An 11,478-nucleotide genomic window follows, 5' to 3' on the forward strand; every position below is an offset into this window, starting at 1 on the left:
AATTTCCAGATTTTGCAGGGAAATGGTTCGCTTGAGTCAAATGAAAAGAGAAGAAAAAAAACGATACAATGCGGTAACTTTTATGAAAGCACAATGAGTTGCCATACTACACAACATGATATCTAAATAACATTTGTTAAGGTTCCATCAGTCACATGTTTGACTCAATTCGCCTTAATTGCACCAGACCAAGTCGGTGCTTAGAAATTAAAGACGGGTGTAAGCGCGTTTCCTCTATATACAGAGATGAGGTACGTGATTTACTGCAATTCTTTACCCCTTTGGTTTTAAGTGCTTACAGCTGCAACAGTAGAAACCATGGAGTCCACACCACAGATGTTGCGGCCCTGACAGATTTTATAGTAACCCTTCTCCCCCCAGTTTTCACCCCACGAATTCTTGATAATCCAGTATGGCTTGTCCTTCATGCGAATGGGCGAGTAGGCACCTGCGCCATAACCAACCAGCAACACACCGTGATCCAACCTCTTGGAGCATATGAACGGGCACGATACTCCTCCAATGTATGTCTGCATGAAGACCGCATTGATGGCCACTACACTCGAGAGAGAAATTATAGTCAGTTATGTCCTGTGGTATCATCTTTTTACTAGATATGCCTCGTGCGTGACTTTATTAAAGATGAGATATTTTGAATTTTGAGAGAACTTAGATAAGAATAGATCTTACAAACCAAGGGAAATTTGGTGAAGCTGGTGGGGGGATTATACATCGGATGAATGCCCACACAAGTCAGTGATAAAAAAGTGTAACTCGCTAGAGGAACTATAGAATATACCAATGGAATGTGCAATTGTTATTCAAACAATTTCAATTCAATGTGTTTGATGAACCTAATGAAATGGATAAATGCTTAAAGAAGATACCAGCAAGAGGTCCATTCTTGACCAGATTGGCAGCAATCTGTTCTTCATCAAGGGAAACAACGCTGAAGTTGGCGACCTTTGCAGCAATTTTGGTCTTGTCAAATTTGCAGCCTCCACGGTCAGTGCCGGTGTATGGATAGTCCTCTTCTCGCACAAGTCCACCAGATTTGAGAGTGTATTCGAAGGCAGAATTCATCAAACCACCATCACAGCCTGAGTCGCAGTCCTGGTCCCCTGAATCGCACTGCAGACAGTGAAAGATCAGATCGACGCATTTTAAAGGGAGGAAACCCAAGTAATGCGACAGCACCGCTGTTTTTGTTCTCAACGGTAAAATTAACGGCTGATTAGAGAGAGCATTTTTTCTCATTTTCGCATCCGATGAGACTCGGACTCAAGACCCTATAAAATGAAAAACCAATTGCACAGTCTATGGGCTAATCGTGTTTCACATTCATTATTCTAAATTTTGACTTCTATCCGCTACAAGTCTACAATTTAAAATGTGATCGAGGCAAAACTCTGAAAATAACATAGCTCCTAAGGATAAACAAAGCATGACTGTATAACAGATTCCTTGAATTGTAAAAAACCTTGGACATTTCGATTTCATTACTCGAGCTTTCTTTAATACCAGCTGAAATGAGAGGGACAAATCAAAGGCCAAACCTCGTGGTCACAATCCACAAGCTGTTGCTCACTGAGACTCACAAGGTTCCCGGTCGCCAGATAATTTGCACCTTCTAATGCTCCTGTTGTGCTAAATGACCAGCATGATCCACAAGATCCCTAAACGATATCATTAAAAAATTACCACTGAGATTTATCGTACACTTAAAAGTAACTAAATCGAATAAAATTCAAAAGTCAGTACATCAAACCATTCAAATTGATGTAAGATAAATCAAATAGATGAAGATTATAAAATTAAAGTTAAGGCAAAACAATATATCATCGCACAAATTGCAGCTAAATTTCTAAACTCCAACACTGGAACAAAATCATATATCAGCCCCGATGAAAAAATTGCTTGCATCTTCGTTTCTACTAGAATTTAAACAACATAAAGTTTCAACAACTCATAAAGGTATGTGGATCTAAACAATTGTTATCCGGTCACATGTAATTACTCATGTTCGATTACATATGCAAGAAATTACCAATTAAATTACTAAAACAAAACTAACAGTAATGTATGCAATATGCACATCACTGGATTGCAAACCATACAGAGCAGCACAAACATACTAGCGGGAGTACATCATCTAATTGAATTTGATAGTGATACGAGCTTGTTAGGGACTTTTTTGCAGAGATTCTAGCTAACTGGCATGGGTTGGAACGTACAGCAAAAAAAAATGTATAAAAACTCATACATCAATGACCTAATTTTTTCAGTAGCACCAATAATATCCGATTCTCTCCGAGAACCAGAATTTGACTTACTGGAATAGTACTCTGGAAATTATACACTCAAATCCTGATTCATACATACGTACCTGATTCTTAACCGGAGTAACGGCACCGTGATCTCTCCAGTCAAAATCAGTGGGAAGGTTGTTCGTCGGGAGGATCGGAGCCTTGTGAGCGTCCACTGGGAGTCGGAGTCTCCGATTGAGGCCGAGAAGTTGACGTCGGAATTCCGCGCGAGTGAGATCGGAGAACTGAGTGACTCCGTGCTCGGCGGCGGGATCCAGCTTCTGGTGGCGCCTGGCTCGGCGCAGGTTATCCTTAAACACCGAGAATCTGTAATCGTGCTCCTCCTGAGTCGCGTACTTCTTTCCGAACTTCTTCTTAAACATCGTGAAATGGTGGTCGGCGCTCAGCAGTAGGTTTTCCCCATCATCTCCATGATCGACGACTTGCCGGATCACCGGATCTTCGCCGACTCCGTCACCTGCGGCGAGGATGAAGCCACAGAACGCCGCTATGAGCACAAAAGTGAAGAATACGGAGGCTGAACGAGAAGCCATGGGATTTCTTCCTCTCTAATCTGACGTGAAGAAAAGAAATTATCCGTTTTATATATTGTATTGTATGTATCATAGTTCCGCAAAAGCAGGTGACGATAACCAATCATAATAGCCCACGTTGCACGATTTGATTTGTTGTAAAAGAAAGTCGGTGATTTGCTATCATTATCGAAATAAAATAATATAATCAATATATTAGATAAGCCTGTCTTTTTCTCCGAAATGGGCTTGTTAATTTGGCCCATCAGGTATCGGACACTGACTATATTATCATGTATGTATCCTATACGTGGAACTTCATGATCTTTCTATTGGCGTGCAAAATTATTTTTAAATTTGTCCGGGATTCAAAATTTTAAAATGTTTGGATCAAGATCAGGACTCGAAATTTTTTTAAAAAAATACGATCGAGAAATGATAATTGTATTATACTATGATATGTTTAATTTAAAATTAACATATCTACCATTTTATAAAATCATTTGATATTTGAAATACAATATATAAGATGGAATACAAATTTTCATGAAATACGCACAACTTTTAAATATTTATTTTTTCGCAATGTTATAGATATTTGATATAGTAAAATATACCATTTATAGTGAAATTTATTTTAAATCAATAGATTTTGTTTTATGTTCTTGGTCTTTTAAAACTAATAACATGAATGATATGATTTAAACATGTATTAGGTGTATATTTAAATTATTTTAGGGATAAAAAATTATAAAATTAAGAGACGATAGAATATTAATTTTTTTTTCATTTTTAAAACAAGGCAATATTTATTTTTTAGAAAACTATCTACAACTAAAATAAAATTTATTGTTAGATTTGTCAATAAAATTTATTTGACGGAAATATTTTAAATATCAAAGGATTTATAAAATGATAATCCGTCCATTTTAAATTAAATAATTCAAAGTAGTTATGAGCTATTGGGTTGAGTTGATGCCGCCCCCAGGGTAGTGTTCTGCGGGTGATGTGTCGACTCATGATTGGTTAAAATCAGTGGGTTTCACATGAGACCCATTAATTTTGACCAATCATGAGGTTACAAGTCACCCGCAGGGTAGTGCCCTGCGGGCGGCATGTACTAAACCCAGTTATTGTTCACATTCTCTTTTTTAAAATTTTAATTTAGATCCAATCAAACGGTTAAGTCGATGTCACCCATAGGATAGTGCCTTGTGGGTGGCGTGGCGGATTTTGATTGGTTGAAATCAGTGGACTTCACATGGGACCCACTGATTTTAACCAATCATGGGGTTACGCGTCGCCCGCAGGGTAGTACCCTGCGGACGGCATGAACAAAACCCAATCAAACCGATATTTTCCGATCCAATCAGATTTAAAAAAAAATTAAAAATAACATTTGAATCCGGGATATACTACAATGGATTTACCAGACTTGAGACAGAGTCTTTGATGAATCCAGGATAGCATGTCCCGAATTATAATAGAATTGTAAAGTTTTCAGAAATGCTTTATTTTCATTAAAAAAAAATTATTATTTTTTAGAAAAAAAAGCCACAGGATTGCTATCCTTGTCATATTTTATATTACCAATTAGAAGGTTTAAACTAAAGACATACATGTTCTGTTTTGTGATCCATAGAGTAGACTTTGTGTTTCACGTGAAATTATAGAAGGATAAAGAAGTTGAAATTGATATAATTATTCGAGTAATATTATATATACAACAAAATTTGTACATCAACTTTTACAACAAAAAATATCGAAATTTCATTTATCAAAATCTAATGATACATTGAATTTTAAATATAATATCTCGCGATATAATAGCAAAATATCATGATATAATTGTTGTAAATATCATTATACACGATATGTGTTGTATCTTTAGCATTATTCTAATTGTTAATAATGTTGAAATTGGTAATATCGAAAATAATACTACGTGAATAATGACATTGAATAGAAAATTTTTTAAAAAAAACAAATATTAATGTGGAATGAGGCAATTCTCTTATTCTTCAATAATCCATGAAAATTACAGTATATGCTAAATTGCTAATTCCCATATTATACAAAACATACAATTCTTCACAATTCCTTTCTATAATATACATTCATAATTCAAAGAGAAGAAACTAAACTCCCCTTTACCTCAGTACATATCAAATCATCTCCTTTCACCATCTCTGTCGCTCATTTTCGTCGGTTCACGCTACAAAGTCGTGTAAAAGACGGGTCGGTACAAACCGCTGCTGCCGATTTTCAGGATCCATACAATCAAATTCTGCAGTCTCAGTCTCCATAGCCAAGTCTGGGGCATTGTATGCATCAGATCCTCTTATATTCACAAAACCATTGCGAGTTTCATTACAAATAGGAATGCTACCGCCCGCGCTCTGCTGCAATCCTAGTGTGAGTGAAATCTTTCCACTGCCGTTGCCAAATCTTTCAAACTCCGAAATATGGTATGCAGCTTCGATATATCGGTCGGTACCATAATTCGGAAGTCCCATAGAATCATGAAAGAGAGTAGTTTCATCAATTTGCCTTTGCTCGTCTCCTGATTTTCTTGTACAGTACTTGCTTGGAGGTTGGAAAGTGGGACTGTTACCTGGTTCCATCATTTCTATGTCGGGCAAGGGAATGGAATTCGAGGCAAGGTGCTGGCTAGAGGAAGCAGAGGTTTGCTGAAAATCTTCTCCTTTATCCTGAGATGTTTTGGAATCGGTTTTTGCGGTTCTTGGCGTGGTTTCTGATGAAGAATTAGAGTCGACTTCCGTGTCACCGGTCTCTTCTTTGTACATTTCTTCAACCATGGGCTTCCAAAGCCGGACTCGGGCATTTATGAACCAGTTTGAGACCTGAGGCAGTCAAATGCAGATCAAGAAATGCTATACAGGAAAGCACATTAGACGCCATGTAACAAATTTTTCAATGTTTGAAGGTTCAGAAAGATTTAAAGAATTCAAGTTTTTTTAATTCATTTCGAGATACAACTATCCGGTATTCCGGTTTGTCTCATCGTCCATCCTTACTACACAGATTTTTTAATAGAAACCGGAAGCCAAGGGTCGTTAAGACAGACCGCAACCGTGAAATAAATGATCAAGTACTGGTAAACACCACAGAGGAGGATGGAGTCATCATTGAGCCAAAAAAGAAACATTGAAGCGCAAGATCTAATCAATGCAGAAAACTTCAATCGGTATAGAATCCACTAAAACGTCAGAAACGGACTAAAAGGTTGTGATAGGTGACAAACAACTCATGTAAGTTAGAATTTTTCCATTTTAAGTTGGTAATAATGATTTGTGTCAATGAAAATCATGTCTACCTGACTTCTTGTTAGTCCAGTTTGCCTCGCTAGCATTATCTTGTCAGAATCTTTCGGATATCTGGAAAACAGAACCAAAGTAACATGCTAAATGGAAAAATTTCACAGACGAGTCAAATCGCTGCAAAGGCAGCTCACACAAAAAGAGAGAATTGAGAGGCTACTAAGCATATTATATACAACTTACGGATGGAGGAAGTGCTCAAAAAGCCAAGCACGCAAGATCGAAACAGATGTTTCAGGAAGTCCCCTCTGTGGCCTCCACGCATGCTGTGGCATCATTCCGAGCTGCTGAAGGGCTCTCTGTTGTCTGAGTTGCTTGTCCACGTAACGTAGGCGAGATATGACGATCCCTTTGCCATTTGAAGAATCATCTTGCTCACCAAGGTTTTTTCGTGCAACTTGAATCTGGTCATTTATAGCATCGCGCAAGCAGCGAAAATGTCGAGAAATTGTGAGGAGGGCAAGTGCTGTGTACGGTTTAGCTGCCCCAGATCCAGCTATCACATCAAAGGAAGACACCACTATCTTCATCTGGTGGTAATACTGCTTGTATCTCCTGTCAACCTGAAATGATAAAACATGAATAAGAAACGACCATGACAGAGGAATTACAAAAACATTACAATATATATAGCAAACCATATTCATATGCATAAACTCCTATAATAAGCAGTTTTCTAGAATATAGTTCTCCATATCAGAAATGAACCTTCTGGGATCATGAATTCAAATTTTCACAGAAACAAAAGAATGATAAGACAACACATCAATCAAACGCATATTACTTCATCGATGGAGGAGTTTCTCTCTTTCTGTCTTTTTTTTTTTGGGATATTTCATTGAGGTTATCAAATATTGTGTTCTACATGCATTATTTACCTAAACCTTCTGTTGATTTTGGTATGGAAATATAAACATAACAATAAAGCATCTCTAATGTACTAATGAATATAATTTATCATAATTAAAAGTTATCTCAGAAAGGCTTTCAGATAAAAAGAAAAACATAACACAACACCACGAAAACTTTAACATCACCTCATCCAACATCGCCAAAAGCTTTGTCAATCTATTTTGCAAATCCTGCTTCTCAGCAGCTGGAAGTTCACTAGTGGAGTTGCTGGTCGACCCAGGTGGAGCCGACGATACCCCTGCTTGAGAAGGATCTGAAACACCATCTCCCAAGCCCCTATCAGCTTCTTTTGAGTCGTTTACCAACTCTTTCTTGGAATTTTGTTCCTTAATAGCTTTTTTGACATTAACAACTTCATCAAGCAGTTGTTGTGCAGCTTTCAGGTATTTTGAGCTAGGAATGGCTCGTGTCATACTCGACATGCCATATGAATCAGTTTTTATTGCATCAGCACTGGTTCCTTGAATACAAGAAAGCATATATTCATTATAACTCAGTTGCCTAGTTCGTGAATTGTCATCTTCTTCGAAAGACTGGTTCCCACCTCTCTCATCATTAGAGATTGATGGGTTCGGACCCAAGAACGGAGAGAAACTGGAAGTATCATTCTGATACGGGATCGGTGATATCTGCATCCCTGAGGGTATATGTGTACCAAGACTGAGGGATAATCCTTGACCTTGAAGAACACTGGGGGCACCATTCATGGGCTGCATCATTAGCATCTCGTTTCTACCATCTTTCCACGAGCTTAAATCATGTTCTACAATTCGAGAACCTCCAAAATTTAGCATTATTTCTTGTTGAGATGAGCCGGGCTCGGAATTGCCAGCAGGCTGAATTTCGAAACAGGTGCTTTGCCTTTGAGAGTTCCCAGCAAGTGCATTGGAAAACGGCCCTGAGGAAGGCGAGAAATTCATATACATCATCGTGTTTCCAGGAATAACTGGTGTTTCTGAATAAGAACCAGGCAAAGTATCCCTTGAATAGAGCATCGTTGCAGGGTCGCTTTGACTGTTTGATGTTGGAAAATATGCAGCCATGAATTTTGTTTCAAGAATTTCCTTCTTGGCTAAAATCTCCCACCTAAGAAATTCCGGAAGATAATCAGAGGGCATCCAATTCTCCAGAAAATTATAGCCAAATCAATAGGATTTTAACATTTTACATATTTTTTAAGCAATTTGGTGGATGCAACCGCAGAGAATAACCTCTTCACAAATTATAAAAATAATACATGCTCAAGTTTCTACCCATAGATTCGTCAATTTGATGGTAATCTGATCATACATCAATTAATGGACAGCAAAAAGAAGGACGAAGTCAGCAACTTTTGTTAAAAGAATTGGCGTCACTGTTAAGAATCGTTAAGATAAATAACACACATACAGATAGCATTCATTTTTTTAATACAGAGAAACATAATCAATGACCAACATACTGCTTGATCATAAAGCATCGGCCACAAAATGATGATGAAATTTAAAAAAATTCAGCTATTTGACCCTTCGAAACTCAGTTTCGTGTTTCATTCCAAAAACCCACAAAAGAGAGGGAGGAATTTCCAGAACAAAAACAAAATTCAGATGAAATCAACAGTTTTAAACAATATAAACTTAAATGAAAAGGACCCAAGAAAAACTCCATAATTCCATCGAGAAGAGGAATTAAAAATTTGCCCAACAAAAGAACAAGTAGTGAGCAAGAGACAGCACAAAGTACAAATCCATAATTCAACAGAGACAGCAGCGTGTAAAAATATCATTACATCAACATCATCAAATCCAAAGACCATGAAGACACTTTCAAGAAATTTGCTTCTTTTCCCCAGCTCAGACTACAGCATAAAATAAATTCAAAAGTCAAACATTTTTAATTCACAAACCTGCAAAAACTAGTATGACTTGTGTGGCTTGTTGGGAACACAAGCCGCTCCGATCCGCTTTTTAAAAAAATAAAAAATCTTCCAGAAACACAATCCCAAGATCCCAACACTATCAAGAAAGTAAACAAAACAACCCCCTTTTTTTTTTTTTCTTTCCTCTTTGTTTATGTAATATTATTATTATAATAATCTCATGTAAGAAAACCAGAGTGCAGGAGGAACATTATCAACATCCCTTCAACTCCGCTACCTTAATAACCTCAAAAAACACCCCTCTTTCTACTTATTCCCACGTTTGAAATTCACACACACATGCGTAGGCTCGTTTCTTTTTTCCACTCCTCCGCTAGCCATACAAACATCTACATGAAATTAAGACCCTAAAACAAGTCTACCCATCAATTCTTGAAAGCCCACAAGATAAAGATCGCAACTTTTTTCTCATCTAAAATCCCTCACCCCTCCATTTTATTTGGTTCGTTTGGTTTATAGAAATGAAGAATATATATGAAGCATAATAAAAGAATATCTTTCTTAGCTGTTGTTATTGTTGTTGGTTAAACTCTTTGGTGGTGTTGATGATGTTTGGTTATGGAGTTTCAATCTCTAACAACCAGTTGGTGGACCTAAACCCTTCCTTAAACCTTCTTTCTTCTCTCTCACATTTAAGCATGGGGGAAATGGTCTGGGCTGCTGTAAATATTCTCACAACTTGATGCTTTTTTTTTATTCTTCTTTTCTTTCTTTCTTTTTTTCTCCAATTTGTGTTTTTGTTATTTTTAACTTTTATTTGGATGGAATATTATAATTGGGTGGGAGATCTTTTATCTTTGTGATTTGTATTTTTTCTAGGTAGGGTGCCCAGCAGAGGGTGTCCCACGTTTTAGAAGTATTTTGCACAATCCTGTCTGTATTCGAGATGTTACATTAATTCAACATTTTTCTATATATATAAAAAAAGATATTTTAAATTTTTTTTACTACATGAAAACTCACCGCCTAGCTTTTTTACTTACTTGAGAATTCGCAGACGTTAATTTTTTGCATGTTGAGTGCACTCTCTTCTTAACATAATAAGATGTAAGTCACGTCATTCAGATAAATTATACATCATTAATACTAATATGACAGTTCATCAGATAATTTGTCGATAGATGAAGTATAATTGAACTCATAACAATTAATCAAACGTTTATCTACTCAATCAATTCGAATATCGTAGGATGCATGATATTTTCAATCTTGTTTGTAGTGATGTAGTAATGTTATTGTCACGATGTTATTGTAGACGCGTTGAATAATCCATCTTCTGATTTCTCTAGTTTGGCTTTGTCTTAGAAGATTGTAAACTCTTGGCTGAAGAGATTCAATCCTGCTCTTTTGTTTTTGGTTTTTTTAATTTCTGTTGTAATTGCTCTTGATTTCTAGTAATGTATTTTATTTACCTTTTAAAAAAAAAGACTTTGTTTCTAGTCTTCTACATGTCTAGAGAAATGTCAATGTAAATTGGAATGCTCGTTAAAAAAGGGGAAAAAAATGTTTTTTTTTTTGGAGAATATAAGTAAATGGATGATGGTTTTTTTAAAACTAAATTTAAATCTACCGTAGGAAAAAAAAAAACAAAATTTGCACCTATTTTACTTTCTGAATATAATAACTTAACGTTGTACAATCTATGGTCCGTGTGATTACTCTTCAAGCATGAAAAATGATCATTAGATATACAAGAGTATTTATTTGTACAAATTAATATGTTTAATAATATTTATTTTATTTACTTATCACGTGGACAAATTAAGTATATGTTTTTTTTTTATGTTGTATGTTAGTTGCCAAATCTAGTTTTGGGGATTATCGACCCTTTTGGTTTGTGTATTTGTAGATTAGATTGCACCATAATTTTGACTTTTGTAACTAATCGAGGTGAAAACAAATATAAAAGTTTTTTTTATTAAGAATAAATATATGAATTTGGATAAGTATTTTATATATATAACATTTTCAGAGATGAAAATATGTTTATACAACTATTTCAAACAAACGATCATATTAAAAATAATTAAGAAGATGCTTGAAGAATCATTCTATAAACTTTTTAATTATCATTTAACACACATAAACGATCATATTAAAAATAATTAAGAAGATGCTTGAAGAATCATTCTATAAACTTTTTAATTATCATTTAACACACATTTTTAATTTAAAACAGTATGAAAATCTTTTTTTTTTTTTGTTTTTTAAAATTATATCTGGAGAACATGTTTTAAAAATACTTTGCCAAAATGTTTTACAAAAATAATTTTTCCGTATACCTTTAAGTTTAATCATTTATTAAATGTTTAAAATGTTTTTAAACTACTTGTTCAAACGAATCTTTAATGTAGTTAGGCTACATTTCAATTAATATAATAATTTAATTTGTGAAAGAAGTTAAAATTGTGAGTTTCAGACGATATATATGTAATTTGATGCATATAAATTAAAATCAATCATAATTA

At 35.4% G+C, this 11,478-nt stretch overlaps 2 protein-coding genes across 5 annotated transcripts; both read right to left on the reverse strand.

Annotated features, from left to right (window-relative positions):
* Positions 1-43: 43 nt before the first annotated feature.
* LOC140893626 (probable cysteine protease RD19B) lies at positions 44-2,894 on the reverse strand. Its single transcript, XM_073302710.1, has 4 exons — positions 2,387-2,894; positions 1,557-1,676; positions 888-1,131; positions 44-556 (listed from the first exon to the last, which is right to left on the reverse strand). Exons 1-4 carry the CDS (start codon positions 2,858-2,860, stop codon positions 288-290), a joined length of 1,107 nt encoding a protein of 368 aa, XP_073158811.1. The 5' UTR covers positions 2,861-2,894; the 3' UTR covers positions 44-287.
* A 1,898-nt stretch (positions 2,895-4,792) lies between these two features.
* Positions 4,793-9,739, reverse strand: LOC140893625 (BEL1-like homeodomain protein 7). 4 transcript variants are annotated; one of them, XM_073302709.1, is made up of 5 exons: positions 8,978-9,739; positions 7,218-8,178; positions 6,364-6,743; positions 6,177-6,237; positions 4,793-5,703 (listed from the first exon to the last, which is right to left on the reverse strand). In XM_073302709.1, exons 2-5 carry the CDS (start codon positions 8,133-8,135, stop codon positions 5,050-5,052), a joined length of 2,013 nt encoding a protein of 670 aa, XP_073158810.1. In that variant the 5' UTR covers positions 8,136-8,178; positions 8,978-9,739; the 3' UTR covers positions 4,793-5,049. The 4 variants fall into 4 exon arrangements, with proteins under 4 accessions (XP_073158810.1, XP_073158806.1, XP_073158807.1 ...); XM_073302705.1 differs by lacking the exon at positions 8,978-9,739 and adding an exon at positions 8,861-8,951; XM_073302706.1 differs by lacking the exon at positions 8,978-9,739 and adding an exon at positions 8,534-8,846.
* Positions 9,740-11,478: the final 1,739 nt, after the last annotated feature.

The sequence above is a fragment of the Henckelia pumila genome, chromosome 3, assembly GCF_033568475.1.
Source record: "Henckelia pumila isolate YLH828 chromosome 3, ASM3356847v2, whole genome shotgun sequence".
Taxonomy (NCBI): Eukaryota; Viridiplantae; Streptophyta; class Magnoliopsida; order Lamiales; family Gesneriaceae; genus Henckelia; species Henckelia pumila.

What these genes read in the sequence shown, in the direction of transcription:
- LOC140893626 (XM_073302710.1), bottom strand. Translation starts at nt 2,860, where the DNA reads ATGGCTTCTCGTTCAGCCTCCGTATTCTTCACTTTTGTGCTCATAGCG. An exon ending in TTGTGGATTGTGACCACGAG is followed by an intron (nt 1,132 to 1,556) that starts GTTTGGCCTTTG and finishes CACTGTCTGCAG; the next exon opens with TGCGATTCAGGGGACCAGGA. An exon ending in CAAGAATGGACCTCTTGCTG is followed by an intron (nt 557 to 887) that starts GTATCTTCTTTA and finishes TCTCGAGTGTAG; the next exon opens with TGGCCATCAATGCGGTCTTC.
- LOC140893625 (XM_073302705.1), bottom strand. An exon ending in TTTTGGCGATGTTGGATGAG is followed by an intron (nt 6,744 to 7,217) that starts GTGATGTTAAAG and finishes TTATCATTTCAG; the next exon opens with GTTGACAGGAGATACAAGCA. An exon ending in CTGGACTAACAAGAAGTCAG is followed by an intron (nt 5,704 to 6,176) that starts GTAGACATGATT and finishes TGACTGCCTCAG; the next exon opens with GTCTCAAACTGGTTCATAAA.